The sequence below is a fragment of the Thamnophis sirtalis genome, unplaced genomic scaffold (genome assembly GCF_051295495.1).
Source record: "Thamnophis sirtalis isolate CommonGarterSnake01/CBP01778 unplaced genomic scaffold, rThaSir2_p1.2 scaffold_7, whole genome shotgun sequence".
Taxonomy (NCBI): Eukaryota; Metazoa; Chordata; class Lepidosauria; order Squamata; family Natricidae; genus Thamnophis; species Thamnophis sirtalis.
In genome coordinates this window covers 94,734,921-94,752,440 of record NW_028261387.1, presented here as the reverse complement: position 1 = coordinate 94,752,440, position 17,520 = coordinate 94,734,921, and the positions used below count along the sequence as shown (strand labels likewise).

Below are 17,520 nucleotides of genomic sequence, written 5' to 3'. Positions count from 1 at the left end.
TGCCTGTATTTATGGAACATGGCCAAGTCTATTGAATTTAGCAGTATAACCTGCTGTAGGCCTGGCTTAGCTTTTTGCTTTTCGTGCATGGAATCAACGCAACCTGTTGTATGGGATTATCATCCCGCTGTCTGCGTATGCAGAGAAAGGGATCAGCACAGTGGCTGTGTTTTGCAGGTTGTGTGAACACAACCACAGTGTCGTTTGGGAAAGAGCTGGGAAGTTGTGTAGAAAAATGTCCAGGCGTTAAACAAACTCCGCCATAACTTAGCAAAACAATTGGTAAAAACCCATTACGTCGGCTCTTTCCAGGTGTCCACAGATACCTGAGACTCTTCTCATCCCATCGAAACATTCTCTGGATAAATAAGCGACTAACTTTTATTCTCGGGCGTAAACACCGACAACTTTCCCTAACGGGGAAAATTAACCTCACAACATGGTACTCACAAGCCAGGCTTGGCTTCCTCACAGTTCAGGGCAAACCCACACACACCACACAAACAAGCCCGCCGTATACGAGTTTAGTGTGACGAGTGAAGCTTGGTCACGATGTGGCTTGCTCCCAGCGAAAGGGATCTTAAGAGAGTTTGCATCCTCTCGCAAGAGGGGCCCTAGCTAGCCCTTGCTTTTGCTCACGGACCCCTGCAGATAGGGGCCTTTTGCTAGCTTGGATGAAATGACAGCCACGGGGTTCAAGAGAGTGTGACATTGTTTTTATACCTCCCCCCTCCCCCCTTCAAACGGATGTGGAGTTTAATCCCCGCCTAGTCAGTTCCGCTACGCCCTTGATCGTTCGTTCTACGCGTTACAAGCAAACAATGGAAATCCAAAGGAGGCACATTTTCCTAGGCCGGTACTACAATAACGGTCCGGGTCCGGGCCTGGAGGTTTGCATCAAACTGGTAGCTCGACATTCCTGCCTACAGGTGGGGGCGCAACAGTACGCTGGAGCCTGCTCCATATTTTAGCCTCTCCAGTTTGCAAAGAAAGGGTTAGCATCGCTGAAGAGAGCAACCCACCACTCCGTCGATCAACCAGGACAGCAGCGTTCAAGTTTGCCAAAAGTGAACATAGTGCAAAGCTAAACAACAACAAACTTAAGGGCTTCTTGGACCCCCCCACCCCACCCCCAGGAAGGGACAGCAGGTTGCTCCACGTGAGGTATATCTCTGCCTTCTCTTCATTTTCGTTCCTGAAACAGGGAGAGCAGAGCAGGCTCGGAGCTAATGGTTCAGAAAGTCTCGTGAACGTGACCGGGGGGGGGGGGAGCGACGCGTCCGCAGGCACCCTTGCATGTCGCACTCACGATTCGACACATTTCACAACATTCTTGGGAGGTGAAGGGAACGGCGCCCGAGTAGTTCCTCTTTCCGTCTGGCACAAACATTTCTCGAAAGGAGAGCTGGAAACCAACGGGGGGGGCACGTGGAACCCCTGTCTACATTTCCTGTGTGTTGCGCCGACGTTGCGTTCCCCGGGTATCCCTCAAAAAAAACGGTGTTGCAGGAACCATCGTGTTGGATCTGCATTGCAGGACGTAATCCGAGGCCAGGTTCACCCAGGGTTAGCCCCGGAAGAGGCGACGTGATAGTACACAATCTCTGAACAAAGTGCCGAGTGTGCTTTCCCCCTGCTCTCTCTTCTACGGTACATCAACTAGCTGTAGTAATCTGAGGACTGGGGGAAGAGAGAAATCCGAACAGTGGACAGGATGACCTACAGTTTGCATTCTAAAAACCCAGTGAAACGGCAGATCTTCGCAGGAAGGGTCACTCTAACATTATCCAAAGTACAAAGGTGATATGGGAGTGTACTCTCTTCACTAGACACACAAGGGTAGTTTGACTAAGGACAACATCTGTATCAAAAGGGCAGGTGACGGCGATGGCGATGGAACAAGCTTATAAATGTCGTGATTCACAAACCTTAGGTCTATTATTGAACTGGGGTCAGCTAGAAAGTATTGGGATTTGTGTATACTAGTAATCCTGTCCCCCCAAATGTCCAGATCAAGATTTGGAATTCTGCGAGACCTCCGCACCATCTTAGATACCATTAGAAGAGAATGTGTGTGCGGCTCAGGGTTGAACTAGGATGCCCTTGGTGGTCTTTGAGCTTGGTGGTTTTCTTGCAGACGTTTCACGACTCCAACAGGTAACATTATCAGTGTTAGAAGAGAGCAGGGTTTGTGGGGAGGAGGAGGAGCAGCGGGTTTCTTGACCGAACTCAGCAACAGGGAATGGGGTTTGTGAAGAGGAGGAGGAGAAGGAGGAACTGTGGGGTTCTCTTGGTGTTCTCTGAGCTTGGTGGTTTTCTTGAAGACATTTCATGACCCAACTCGATAACGTCATCAGTGCTAGAAGGGAGTGGGGTTTCCTCTCTATTTTATCTCTTTTAGATCCGTCATCCCCAACCTTTCTGGCTCCCCAGATTGGCAGTGGCGGCGGCGGTTGTGGTGGGGGACAGGGGATGGTTTCGCATGCGTGCTTACCGCTTTGGCAAATGGAGCTTCGCACACTTGCGCCCTTGCCCACTGCTTTGCGCAGCCCAGTTCCCAACGGGGCCACAGACTGGGTCCAGTCTGCAGACCAGGGAGGGTTAGGGATCCCTGTCTCAGATAACAAGAAACAAGGGGAAGAAGCCAGCGGTTTGCAACGAGACAGAAGATAGTCAGACCTCTGGAAATTTGTGGGTGGGCAGAAAAGGGGACCAGTGGAATTTGGAGAGCTGATGTCGCAAACACCTTTTCAACATGCCCTCTGCCTCCTCTCTGCAAAATAGACACCGTCCTTCTTCTATTGCAGTGTTTTTCAAAGTTGGCAACTGGAAGATGGTGGACTTCAACTCCTGGAATTCCCCAGCCAGCCATGCTGCAAGAGAAGGTCCCTATCGGGTGAAGAACACGGATGGACCTGGACTTAAAGCAGGATGGGGAAGGGTTTAGGGAAGGTGAGGTAGTCTCAGGGCTGGTTAGAGGATGAAACTTGGGAAAAGCGGGAAAGGGAGAAGAGGGAGGAGGCCGTGGCAACGGAGTAACCTTTTCTGCATCATTCAAAAAACATTCAGATGTTCGGAAGAGGGAGAAGTGAGTCAGCCAATCGTGTAGGGAAACACGACGCACGTTTTCCTAAAGCAAAGTTTTCAACAGCAGCATCCCTGAAAGAAAATGGTTTCTTAGCGAGAAGACGGTCCTGTCCTGTCCACGCTGCGCCAGGGGTCACCACAGCGATGGCTTCTCCCGAGCGATTTGCATAAGTCAAGATCCAGCACATCAGATGGCAGTCGACGCCCGCCTGTGCGCTCAATAAATCAGGGTTCACAGGGAAGAGAAATTCAAGTGTGCGTAACGGGGGATTTACAATCGTGGTTCCCCCCTAAACCTGGATGGCTCTGAGGGAAACAAAGCAGATGTGCGTGCACATGAAAGAGCTGGTTTGGTGGGGGAGGAGGAAGAAGTTATGGCTGAGAGCAGGAGCTGTTCACGTTGGTGACCGACCGGCAGCTGATCTTCCGGATCGAGTGGAGGGCGACGGTGCAGCAGCCCCGCAGCAGAGAGCTGATGTTGTAAACGGGCTGGCCCTGCCTCTGCTGCGAACGGCACAGCCAGGCGACTGTAGGCACAGCTGGCACGACCACCGCCAAGAGATCTACAAGGAAGTGGCGGCTCCAGTAAGTTTTGGGCTCCGCTGGGGCTGCTGCCCCTGCGGTGTCCTCTCCTTCATCGGTTGCCTCGTCTTCAGGGGTGCAGACGATGCTCACGGAAGGGCTGGCGCTGCACGGCTGATGCACGGCTGGGTTTTGCGAGGCCGGCTGGCCATCAGGCTTTTCTCCCGCACTGACCACGACAACCGAGAAGGGTTCGGGGGCCGTCCTGTCTGTGGGGTTCGAGCAGTTGGCGACGCCACTCTCGAAGCTGGTGGGCTCGGTCACCTCCTCTATCTCCGAGGGCCACTCCGAGGTGGGGCTGGCGAGGCTGCCCGCTTGAGACTTCATGACCTTCTCCAAGATGGTGTCCAGATCTGGCTGGTAATGTCCAAAGTCCGTCTGGATGGCTTGTTCCTGCATGCAGCTGGCTTGTACGGCGGCTTCCACGCTCTGCAGCTTCTCGTACGTGGAGCTGGTGGGCATCTGGGACCCCAAGGTGTAGGAGGTGTGCAGGGACGAGGCGTCGTCGGGGCCACACTCCACCCCTGAGGACAGGAGGCTGCTGTGGTCCAGCAAATCTGTCCGGCTCAAGGAGTTCTCGGCAGCCACGAAGCCACTATCAGCTCCGTCGTCCACCGAGATGGTTTGAGAGCCACCGATGTTCCTGTCCGTCGCTCCCTGGTCACTCAACTTGGTGTACGTGGAACTGCGGGTGAGGGAGCGGGCGGGGGACCCCCCGGCTGACTCAGCGTGCCCTTCCTCTTTGACCGTCCCGTCCTGCGCCACCTCCATGCAGTGCAGCAGCGTCTCCAGCTTCTTGTTCTGAATGTTGATGTCCACAAAGTACTTTTGGAGGCCTTTGTCTTTCTCGATCAGGTTGTTCTTGACAGTGTCGATGACCTGCTTGAGCTGCTTAATCTCTTTCCGGGCTTCTTTGAGGGCCAACTGGGCCTCCACACGGTGACACTCCTCCTCAATCCAGTCTTCCTGCATCCGGGAGAGCTGGGTCTTCAGGTCTTCAATCTCGCCATCCCTGCAGTGGACAGAGAAGCAGAGGGTCACTGAGCTGGTGGCAAGGTGAGCTCAGGATTTAGTTAGGGCATCGGTTGGAAACCTGACACGGGGATTATCACCAGGCAACCAAAGTGAAAACAATATCCCAATCAAGAAACTACCAAAGAGAAAACCATACTCCCAGCAACATTGGCAGGGAAAGCTACTGTATATAAACAGGAAGCAAACTCCACACTTACTCACACTGATGATGTTCCCTAGCTGGGTCGTGAAATGTCTCCAAGAAAACAACCAAGTTCAGAAAGAACCAACACCCCACAGTCGTCGTTGTCCCCCTCCTCCTTCTCCTCTTCCTCCTCCTCTCCTATTCCCCCATTCCGCAAACCCCATTCCCAGCTAGCACTGATGAGCAAACTCCACACTTACTCACACTGATGAGGTTAGCAATAGCAGTTAGACTTATATACCGCTTCATAGGGCTTTCAGCCCTCTCTAAGCGGTTTACAGAGTCAGCATATCGCCCCCAACAATCCGGGTCCTCATTTCACCCACCTCGGAAGGATGGAAGGCTGAGTCAACCTTGAGCCGGTGAGATTTGAACCGCCGAACTGCAGATAGCAGTCAGCTGAAGTGGCCTGCAGTACTGCACCCTAACCACTGCGCCACCTCGGTTACCTAGTTGGGTCATGAAATATCTGCAAGAAAACCACCAAGCTCAGAGAGCACCAAGGACCCCACAGTTCCCCTCCTCCTCCTCCTCCTCCTTGCAAACCCCAGTCCCTTCTAGCACTGATGATGCTATATAGTTGGGTCATGAAACATCAGTGTCAGGGCTGCAACCATCTTTTCTTGTGGGTCTTTGGCCTGTCACACTTTCTATTATTCTGCTATGTATTTTCTATTGTGGGTAAACGGGAGGAGGGATTGTACGGAGTTAGATGCTATGTAGCCATAACAACATTTTTCTAGAAAGCCAAGGTCATCCTTCGTCTCTGCACCTCTGCACCTGACCGGAACTGGATGGGTGGAAGCTGCCAGGGTGGCAGTGGGAGTTTGGACCATGGGATGGACTTGTGGGTGTGGGGGGCGAGATCTTGAACTTTCAACTGGATGGGGAAAACCGGGAAGCTTTCAGATTCGGGGTTTCCCCAGATGTGCCAACATGGCTCTCTTCATCAATTGGAACTTTGAGGAATCCTTTGCCTCGGACTCCGATTTAATTTTGGACGCTAATTGGAACCTGACATTCTGCAAGAAAACCACCAAGCTCAGAGAGCACCAAGGACCCCGGAGGTCAACCTTGAGCCATAGAGATTCTCTTCTATTGGCAAACCCTGCGAGCCCATCCAGCAGCATTAATTGCAGAACAATCCAGCTGATGCTGTTGAAGGAGTTGCGGAGTATGGCTGGTTCTCACAGCATGCTGTAACCCAAGTGGTCCATCTCCCACCCCTCGGGGGCAGGGGAGGCAGCAATGACGTCTCCAAGGACCCGGGGGGGGGGGGACGACACAAGATCCGGGTGAATTAGGCACAAGGAAGCGGGCATTTCTCTGCCCCCAGATGCTCACCTGTCCTGCAGCCTCTCGTGGGTGTCCCTCAGCCTGGCCCGCAGGTGCCGGATGCAGACCTCCTTCTGCTGCAGGGGGGTGAGATATTGCTCCGGGGTTGGGGGCTTGATCCCATGGTTATCACTACACAGGAGGTACTTCATGGGGCGCCTGGAAAGAGAGGGAGGCACCATTAAGCACCTTCCTTCCTTCCTTCCTTTTTTCACTTCTTTCCTTCCTCATTTCTTCATCTCTCTTTCTCATCTCTCTCCCTTCCTTCCCCTCCTTCCCACTTTTCTTTCTTTCTCTCTCTTTTTTCCTTCCTCCGTCCTTCTTCCTTCCGCCTTCCTTCTTCCCATCTCTCCTTCCTTCCTTCTTCTTTCTTTTCTTCCTTCCCTCCTTCCCATCTCCTTCTTTCCTTTCTTCCTCCCTCCCTCCTTCCCATGTCTCCCTCCTTCCTGCTTCCCATCTCTCCTTCCTTCCTTCCTTCCTTCCCATCTCTCCTTCTTCCCTTCCCCCCTTCTTACATCTCTCCTTCCTCCCTTCTTCTCATCTCTCCTTCCTTCCTCCTTCCCATCTCTCCTTTCTTCCTTCTTCTTTCCCATCTCTCCTTCCTTCCTTCCTCCCTCCTTCCCATCTCTCATTTCTTCCTTCCTCCTTCCCATCTCTCCTTCCCCCCTTCCTCCCTTCTTCTCATCTCTCCTTCCTTCCTCCTTCCCATCTCTCCTTTCTTCCTTCCTCTTTCCCATCTCTCCTTCCTTTCTCCTTCCTGCTTCCCATCTCTCCTTCCTTCCTCTTTCCCATCTCTCCTTCCTTCCTTCCTCCTTCCCATCTCTCCTTCCTCCCTTCTTACCATCTCTCCTTCCTTCCTCCCTCCCATCTCTCCTTCCTTCCTTCCTTCCTCCTTCCCATCTCTCCTTCCCCCTTCCTCCCTTCTTCTCATCTCTCCTTCCTTCCTCCTTCCCATCTCTCCTTTCTTCCTTCCTCTTTCCCATCTCTCCTTCCTTCCTCCTTCCCGCTTCCCATCTCTCCTTCCTTCCTTCCTCCTTCCCATCTCTCCTTCCTCCCTTCTTACCCTCTCTCATTCCTTCCTCCCTCCCATCTCTCCTTTCTTCCTTCCTCCTTCCCATCTCTCCTTCCCCCTTCCTCCCTTCTTCTCATCTCTCCTTCCTTCCTCCTTCCCATCTCTCCTTTCTTCCTTCCCCCCTTCCCATCTCCCTTCCTTCCTTCCTCCCTTCTTCCCATCTCCGTCCCTCCCTCCCTCTGAATCCCATGGATCTCCAAGGATGTTTATCCCCTTTTGCGCATGTGTTCCCACAACTGCGAGGCCCTGCTGTCCCTCCCTCCAGCCGACTGCATTGGTGTGAGTGCGAGGTTCAGGTGTGCTCTGGGCTTAAGCTCTGCTCGGTTCAAACGATGCTCCCTGCCTTCTAGTTTTCCCAAGGGGCAGGGAAAAACCACCATCCTGGTCCTCTCCTTGCTCTAGTCTAGAGTGACTGATGAAGCAACACATAAGAGACGAAGGACGTGGGGTGGACGGTGGGGTTGGAGAAGACTGGATGGACATTTAGAAGGAAGACAAGACTTGATCCTCACCACACATAAGGCACAGGCCTCATAGGGACTAGCCAGACTCCGGATTTTATTGCCTCTTCGCCAAATTCATGGCCAACGCCCGGAAGCAGCCTTCTTCTCACCAGGAAGTGAGGTGGACCTCTACAGGGGAGAGCTGTTTCTGTGGTGGCTTCCCATCCAGGTAGTCCTTCTCCAGGTGAGCTCACCCTCACTTAATTTCTGCCCCCAATGAGGGCCGTTTCAACTTTCCAGGGTTTTCAATGGATTTTTATTGATTTTGCATTATTATTACAGGCTGTCCTCGACTTATTTAGTGACTGTTCAAAGTTACAACTGAAAAATGGAATTTATGACCGTTGCAGCATCCCCAAGATCATGTGATCCAAATTCAGGTGCTTGGCAACTGACTTGTGTTTATGACGGTTGCAGCATCCCAGGGTCAAGCAAAGTCAATGGGGAAACCCAATCCGCTTAACAACTGCGTGGCTAACTTAACCACCTCAGTGATTCGCTTAACAACCATGTGACTAAAAGGACAGTAAAATGGGGCAAAGTTGACTTAACTGATAGATAGATAGATAAGAGAGATAGATAGCTAGCTAGATAAGAGATAGATAGATAGATAGATAAGAGATAGATAGATAGATAGATAGAATAGGATAGTAGGTAGGTAGGTAGATAGGTAGATAGGTAGATGGTAGCTAGCTAGCTACTTAGATAGATAGATGATAGAGATAGCTAGCTAGCTAGATATGATAGGTTGGTAGCTAGGTACCTGGGTAGGTAGATAGATAGACAGACAGACAGACAGAGGTAAGTCGGCAGATAGTCAGACAGAAAGATAGATGACAGATAGATAAGATAGATAAACAGATAAATAAATAGAGATAGATACATAGACAGACAGACAGACAGACCAATATGATAGGTAGGTAGGTAGGTAGGTAGGTAGGTAGGTCAGTAGATAGATAGGTGATAGATAGATAGATGATAGATAGATAGATAGATAGATAGATAGATAGATAGATAGGTAGACAGACAGACAGACAGACAGATGATAGATAGGTAGGTAGGTAGATGATAGAGATGATAGATAGATAGATAGATAGATAGATAGATAGATAGATAGATAGATAGATAGATAGAGTAGGTAGGTGTTGTGGCCCAGCAGAAGCCGTTGGAGCCGCCACCAGACTCCAACAGCAAGGGGCCCTATGAGTCGGCTCTGGAGGAGGTGGAGGAACCTGAACAGGGTTCCGACTCGGAGCAGGGTGTAGAGAGGCTGGTTGGCCACCAGGAGGCGCCTGAGCCTTGGACCAGTGGGGAGGAGACAAGGGAGTGTGATCCGGACGTCAGCAGTGAGTTCCTGGATGCCTGGCACCGAAGAGCTAATAGGCGTCAGGAACAGTTGCGCAAGTACAGGAGGTAATTGCACTCAGCTGGTGGTCATTAGGCTCCTCTCCAGACTACAAAAGGATTGCTTGTGCACACGCCCCTTTTGCAGAAGTCAACACAGAAACTAATGTCGGAGAACATTATTATGAGCTTAGTAGGCTGGATTGCTGCCAAGCCTTATCTGTGCTGGATTGCTGCCAAGGACCTGTCTGTCTGTTAATTAAATGCCGTAACTTATCTTTGGCTCGGAGTATTTGTTGGTGTGGGGCGAGGGGGATCAGAACAGGTAGGTAGGTAGGTAGGTAGATAGATGATAGATAGATAGATAGATGATAGTGACAGAAAGAGAAAGAGAGAAAGAATGAGAGACAGAGAGAGAGACAAAAAGAGAGATATGAGACAGAGATAGATAGCAATAGCCCTTAAATTTTTGTACCACTTCACAGTGATTTCCAGCCCTCAAAAAGCGGTTTACAGAGTCAGCCGCTTGCCCCCAACAATCTGGGTCCTCAGTTTGCTGACCTGGGAAGGAGGGGAGGCTGAGTCAGCTTGAGTCGGTGAGAATCGAACTTCAGACAGTGGGCAGAGTCAGCATTGTAGCATTGCCAACTGAAGCAAAACTGGGGTAGCGTGTGGATTAAAATCAGGACAAATGCCACACTATCGTCCCCTGGACCGGGCAGATTGGCCCTTCGGCCTGGACCTGCATTGCTTGCTCAGCGGCGCCCCCTGGGGTTACCTTGGTGTGGGACTGCTGTCGCTGCCCTTACAGGAGCCGGAGTTGCTGCTGCTGCTGAGCGAAGATGTGCCGTAGGTGTCGCGCATACTGACGGGCGGGGAGGGGCGCCTGGAGGCAGGAAGAAGAGGCTGTTTCTCAGTCGGAGTGGCTGGGGCCGTTGCAGACTTAAAGTGGGAGGCTGAGCCACTCCTTCCGTAAAACTCACGGCTTCCACAACCCGAGGGAACACAAATGCACAAGACAGGAGAAGAGAATCAAGGTAAAAAGCAGGGCCATACAAGAAGGGGAGAAGGGAATAGGGGGGAAATCACAATGCAAGGGGGCAAAAGCGTATCTACCAATAGCAACAGCAGGACCAAGGGGTGCATATATATAGGGGTGGATGTGGGGTGGTGGTCTGTAGATCCCTTCCCCCTTCTTGCCCTCCTTAACTCAGTTCCCCCCCCCCCCCAATTGGGCATCTTCAGATATGTGGACCGACTCCCAGAACTCTCAGTGATGGCCATGCATGTTATGTATGATAAATTAAGTTATCATACAGAAGAAAGAAAATCAAACTACCAATAATGAAGTTATCTCATGCGGAAGAAAGAAAATCAAAATACTAATAATGAAGTTATCACATATGGAAGAAAGAAAATCAAATTACTAATAATGAAGTTATCACATACAGAAGAAAGAAAATCAAACTAACAATAATTAAGATCACATACAGAAGAAAGAAAATCAAACTACCAATAATGAAGTTATCACATAGGGAAGAAAGAAAATCAAAGTATTAATAATGAAGTTATCACATAGGGAAGAAAGAAAATCAAAGTATTAATAATGAAGTTATCACATATGGAAGATAGAAAATCAAAGTACTAATAATGAAGTTATCACATATGGAAGAAAGAAAATCAAAGTACTAATAATGAAGTTATCACATACGGAAGATAGAAAATCAAAGTACTAATAATTAAATTATCTCATGCGGAAGAAAGAAAATCAAAGTATTAATAATGAAGTTATCACATATGGAAGAAAGAAAATCAAACTAACAATAATTAAGTTCACATACAGAAGAAAGAAAATCAAAGTACCAATAATGAAGTTATCACATACGGAAGAAAGAAAACCATTTCACCAATAATTATCACATATGGAACAAAGAAAATCAAACTATCAATAATTAAGTTATCACATTCGGAAGAAAAAAAAATCAAATTTCCAATATCACAATGCCTACATGAAATCTACAGAGTGACCCATCCTTAGAATACCAATGATTGTTCTTACTGGTCATTGGGTCCCAAAAAGGTGATTTGTAACACTCTTTGGGAATGGTGCAAAAAAAAAGGGAAGCTAACAGAGGGATGTGGGGAGAATCCCTTGATATTTAAGGAAGTTGATGGGGAAAATGGCTAACAAAAGCAGAGGAAGTTGTTGGAGAAGTTTCAGATCATTGGGTAAAGCCATAAAATAAAGTTTTTCTTTTCAGGCTAAGCAATCTTACGCAAAACACAAAAAGGATGAGAAAATTAAAGGTAGAAAATAAGAAAGAGCAGAAAATGTAACTGCGGTAGTTTATACTATACCCTTTGACACAAATCACAAATTTTTTTGTCCTTGTCAATCATGTCCATCTGCTTCATCATGCCCATCTATCACAATGTTTTCGAACCATAGCAACTTTAAGATGAGCCTAACCCACCTCATAGGGTTGTTATGGGGGAAAATAGGAGTACGTAGGAGGAAATATCATGTATGTTTGCCGTCTTCGGTTATTTACAAAAATAACAAAGGCAGGTAAATAAATAAAAATAATGAAGTAAAATAAAAATAAAATAAAATAAAAATAAAGTAAAATAAAAAAATAATTTATAAAAAAAGATAAAGGCAGGTAAATAAATAAAATAATGAAGTAAAATAAAAATAAAGTAAAATAAAATAAAAATAAAGTAAAACAAAAAAGTAAAATAAAAAAGTAAAATAAAATAAAAATAAAGTAAAATAAAAAATAATTTATAAAAATAATAAAGGCAAGTAAATAAATAAAAATAATGAAGTAAAATAAAAATAAAGTAAAATAAAAAAGTAATTTATAAAAATAATAAAGGCAGGTAATAAATAAAAATAATGAAGTAAAATAAAAATAAAATAAAATAAAAATAAAGTAAAATAAAAAAGTAATTAAAAATAATAAAGTCAGGTAAATAAATAAAAATAATGAAGTAAAATAAAATAAAGTAAAATAAAATAAAAATAAAGTAAAGTAAAATAAAAAAGTAAAATAAAATAAAGTAAAATAAAGTACCCTGTTTCCCCCAAAATAAGACCTCCCTGGATAATAAGCCCAACGGGGATTTTGAACTCATGCACTAAAATACCCCCCCAAAAAAATAAGCTCTCCCTGAAAATATTGCAACAAAATATTGCAGCAGCCATGAGGTGACCACACTCTCCGCCTCCTCCTGAACCTCAAAAAATAATAAGACCTTCCTGAAAATAAGACCAAGCACTTATTTTGGGGGTCAAAAGAAAATAAGACCCCATCTTATTTTCGGGGAAACATGGAAAATGAAATAAAGTAAAATAAAATAAAGTAAAATAAAATAAAGTAAAATAAAATAAAGTAAAATAAAACAAAGTAAAATAAAATAAAGTAAAATAAAATAAAATAAAGTAAAATAAAGTAAAATAAAATAAAATAAAATAAAGTAAAATAAAATAAAATAAAGAAGTAAAAGAAAATAAAGTAAAATAAAATAAAGAAGTAAAATAAAATAAAGTAAAATAAAATAAAGAAGTAAAAGAAAATAAAGTAAAAGAAAATAAAGTAAAATAAAATAAAGTAAAATAAAATAAAGTAAAATAAAATAAAATAAAATAAAGTAAAATAAAATAAAGTAAAATAAAATAAAGTAAAGTAAAATAAAAAAGTAAAGTAAAATAAAATAAAGAAGTAAAATAAAATAAAGTAAAATAAAATAAAGTAAAATAAAATAAAGTAAAATAAAGTAAAATAAAATAAAATAAAATAAAGTAAAATAAAATAAAGTAAAATAAAATAAAGTAAAATAAAAGAAAGTAAAGTAAAATAAAATAAAGAAGTAAAAGAAAATAAAGTAAAATAAAAGAAAGTAAAATAAAATAAAGTAAAATAAAATAAAGTAAAATAAAAGAAAGTAAAGTAAAATAAAATAAAGTAAAATAAAATAAAGTAAAATAAAATAAAGAAAATAAAAATAATAAAGTAAAATAAAGTAAAATAAAATAAAAATAATAAACTAAAACAAAACAAAAAAAATAAAAGTAAAATAATAAAATAAAATAAAATGTGGGTGGATTTTGATGCTTTATGACGGCTGCCATTTTTCTGACCATTACATGGGGCCACCCCTCCAAAGGACTGTTAGATAAGACCAGAGGTGGGTTGCTCCTGGTTGGGCACGGATTGGGCAAACTGGTAGCGGAGGCAGCGGGAGGCTCCGTCCACCCACCCAGATGCTTCTGCGCATGTGCAGAAGTGTTGCGCGAGTGCGCGCAGGAGCTGGCAGTCAAAGAATTGGCAACCCACCACTGGATAAGGTGTGTTTTTATGGGAAAACTATAGAATTAGGCGCCTGGAGAGAGAGGGGCTTTGCCGTGAATGGTCCGGCTGCCGCAGGGTCCCGCCTTCGATGGGGAGGAGGAAGAATGGAATCATATTCACCTGCGAGATCCCGTCGAGGGTCTTCGGCTTCCTGGCAAGGACATAGCAATCAAAGCAGAGATTTTGGCCGTGAAGCCCAGGCCAGCTGGAAGGGGGAGAAAACGAAGAGAAGAGAGAAAGAGGAAGGGTGAGGGTGAGAATTAAGACCAGGAAGCTGTGACTTCTAGCAGATGAGTTCTGGGTGCAAATCCAACCAATTTCTCTCTCTCTCTCTCTTTCATTCTTTCTTTCTCTCTCTCTTTCTCTCTCTCTCTCACTTTCCTCCCTCCTTCTCTCCCTCCCTTTTCTACCCTCTCTCTCCTTCCTCCCTCCCTCCCTCCCTCCCTCCCTCATAAAGATCAACCTCCCACCTCTTTCTTTCTTTCTTTCTTTCCTCCCTCCCTCCCCTTTCTACCCTCTCCTTTCTTCCTCTCTCCCTCCCTCCTTAAAGTTCAACCTCCCATCCTCCCACATCTTTCTTTCATTCATTCATTCATTCATTCATTCATTCATTCATTCATTCATTCTTTCTTTCTCTCTTCTTTCCCTCCCTCCCTTCTCTACCATCTCCTTTCTTCCTCTCTCCCTCCCTCCTTCAAGTTCAACCTCCCATCCTCCCACATCTTTAATTCATTCATTCATTCATTCATTCTTTCTTTCATTCTTTCTCTCTCTCTTCTTTCCTCCCTCCCTTTTCTATCATCTCCTTTCTTCCTTTCTTCCTTTCTCCCTCCCTCCTTCAAGTTCAACCTCCCATCCTCCCACATCTTTAATTAATTAATTAATTAATTAATTAATTAATTCATTCATTCATTCATTCATTCTTTCTCTCTCTCTTCTTTCCTCCCTCCCTTTTCTATCATCTCCTTTCTTCCTTTCTCCCTCCCTCCTTCAAGTTCAACCTCCCATCCTCCCACATCTTTCTTTCTTTCTGTCTTTCTTCTTTCCTCCCTCCCTCCACTACCCTCTCTCCTTCCTTCCTTCCTTCCTTCCTTCTTCCCTCCCTCCCTCCCTCCCTCAAGATCAACTTCCCACCCTCCCACATCTATTTTTTTCCTTCCTTCCTTCCTTCCTTCCTTCCTTCCTTCCTTCCTTCCTTCCTTCCTTCCTTCCTTCCTTCCTTCCTTCCTTCCCTCCCTCCCTCCCTCCCTCCCTCCCTCTCTTCTTTTCTTTCTTCTGTTCCTAACCCATTAAATGAGGTACTGTAGTACAGAGGAGACCCCTAAAATATCTACCACAGATTGCATGATTTTATCAAAAATCACTTTGGGTTTTGTTTTGTTTTTTTAACCTAGGCTGCAGCTTGTTCCAAATAGCTCTGAATGCAGATTGTGGGAATCGGATGAGTATCATCTGTCTCAATTTTAGCAAATCATTTTATAAAGTACGGGTAGTCCTCGACTTACAACAGTTCTTTTAGTGACGGTTCAAAGTTACAACGGCACTGAAAAAAGGGACTGATGACCACCTTTCCCACTTAACGACGACCTCAGAAGCATCCCCAGGGTCACGCGATCAAAATTCAGACGCTTGGCATCTGACTCATATTTACGACAGTCGTAATGTCCTGGGGGTCGTGCGATCCTCTTTGTGACCTTCTGACAAGCAAAGTCAATGGGGGGGAAGCCGGGTTCACTTAACGACCGTGTTACAAACGAAACGACTGCAGTGATTGACTTAACAACCCATGGCAAGGAAGGTCGTGAAATGGGCGAAAGTCATTAAACAACTGTCTCGCTTAGCAACAGAAATTTTGGGCTCCGTTGTGGTCGTAAGTCGAGGACTACCTATATAGCGTGGGACGCTCATCATGGAGTGTGAAGCACATCTAAAATTGAGAATTATGTCGTTCCAGCAATTCCTCATCAAACTGCAGTGATACATTGAGACGTGCCAAAGTGTTTGGTCTCGGGCCCAGATTTCATTAATGACTCAAATAAAAAGGTTCGGCGGATGCTTATCAAATCTGTGGCTGACACAAACTAAGTGGGCTGATGAATTCTCTACAAAACAACAACCAAGTGCCTTGGGAAGGCCGCACTTGGAATATTCGCATCCAGTTTTGATCACTGGAAGATAAAAAAGATGTGGAGACTCTGGAAAGAGTGCAGAGAAGAGCAAGAAAGAGGATTAGGGGACTGGAGGCTCAAACATAGGAAGAACGGTTGCAGGAAATGGGAATGTCTAGTTTAATGAAAAGAAGGACCAGGGGAGACATGATAGCAGTCTTCCAATATTTAAAGGGCTGCCCCAAAGAAGAGGGAGTCAAGCTATTCTCCAAGGCACCTGAGGGCAGAACAAGAAGCAATGGGTGGAAACTAATCAAGGAGAGAAGCAACTTAGAACTCAGAAGAAATTTCCTGACAGTTAGAACAATCAATCAGTGGAACAGAATTTGCCTCCAGAAGTTGTGAATGCCCCAACACTGGAAGTCTTTAAGAAGATGCTGGATAGCCATTTGTCTGGAACGGTATAGGGTTTCCTGCCTAGGCAGGTGGGTGGACTAGAAGACCTCCAAGGTCCCTTTCAACTCTGCTATTGTGTTGTATTGTATAAACTCTGGAAAGAGTACAGAGAAGAGCAACCAAGAGGATTAGGGGACTGGAGACTAAAACATAGGAAGAACGGTTGCAGGAACTGGGGATGTCTAGTTTGATGAAAAGAAGGACCAGGGGAGACATGATAGCAGTCTTCCAATATCTCAGGGGTTGCCACAAAGAAGAGGGAGTCAAGCTATTCTCCAAAGCATCTGAGGGCAGAATAAGAAGCAATGGGTGGAAACTAATCAAGGAGAGAAGCAACTTAGAACCGAGGAGAAATTTCCTGATCGTTAGAACAATTAATCAGTGGAACAGAAATTGCCTCCAGAAGTTCTGAATGCCCCAACACTGGAAGTCTTTAAGAAGATGTTGGATAGCCATTTGTCTGAAGCGGTGTAGGGTTTCCTGTCTAGGCAGGGGGGTGGACTAGAAGACCTCCAAGGTCCCTTCCAACTCTGCTATTGTATTGTATTGTATTGTATTGTATTGTATTGTATTGTATTGTATTGTATTGTATTGTATTGTATTGTATTGTATTGCATTGCATTGCATTCTATTCTATTCTATTCTAATCGCCAGAACCATCTCACAGACCAGGGAAATGAACTGAAAATAAGAGGATAACATTTAACATGTCAAAATTCAGAATTACAGGCCGTCCTTGACTTACGGCCAATTTTTTTTAAATGACCATTCAAAGTTACCAAGGCACTGAAAATGTGGTTTAGGACCATTCTTTGCATTGAAGACCGTTGCACTTTCTCCGGGGTCACGTGATCAAAATTTGGATGCTTTGGCAACCGACTCATATTTACGACGGTTGCGTTCTCCCCCGGGGGTATGTGTCACACGATCCCCCTTTGGCGACCTTCGATGGGAAAGCCAGATTCATTTAACAACTGCGTGTCGGGCTTCATAAGATCAGTGACATGTTTAACAACAGCGGCAAGAAAGGTTGCAAAACTCGCAAAGCCACTCCCTCGCTTAGCGACAGAGATTTGAGGCTCGCTTGCGGTCGTAAGTAGAGGACTGCCTGTAATTCCTTTCCCAGAAATTTTCTTGTTCATCCAAGAGGCCGGATTTTGGTCCCCTGGTCCTCCATGCAGAGAAAAAGGCCCTTACGTTTACAACCGCATCACAGAAGTTTATGAATGCGAGAGTGTGCGCACACACCAGGGGTGGGTTCCTGCCAGTTCTAAGCTCTTCTATAGAAGAGGTTCCACAAATCTACTGTGCCGTTTAGAATCGGTTCCAGCTCCCTCCCCACTGCCCATCCGCACATCATCAAGATGAAGAGCGAGAGGAGGAATTCTGGGAATTGAAGTCCACAAGTCTTAAAGCTGTCAACTTTGAACACCCTTGGGGGTTTTTGTTTCTAAAGGGT

The 17,520-nt window shown here is 45.5% G+C and overlaps 1 protein-coding gene across 2 annotated transcripts in view; it reads right to left on the bottom strand.

Annotated features, from left to right (window-relative positions):
- Positions 1-369: 369 nt before the first annotated feature.
- The window catches only part of SNPH (syntaphilin), a 37,128-nt gene continuing 19,977 nt past the window's right edge, over positions 370-17,520 (bottom strand). The window contains exons 3-6 of one of the 2 annotated variants that reach the window (XM_087720644.1): positions 13,618-13,702; positions 9,921-10,127; positions 6,233-6,382; positions 370-4,681 (exon numbers count right to left, since the gene is read on the bottom strand). In XM_087720644.1, coding sequence (XP_087576770.1) covers positions 3,460-4,681; positions 6,233-6,382; positions 9,921-10,127; positions 13,618-13,661 — 1,623 coding nt within the window. In that variant the 5' untranslated portion in view covers positions 13,662-13,702 and the 3' untranslated portion in view covers positions 370-3,459. The remainder of the gene's footprint in view (positions 4,682-6,232; positions 6,383-9,920; positions 10,128-13,617; positions 13,703-17,520) is intronic. The other variant, XM_087720645.1, reaches the window with a different exon arrangement.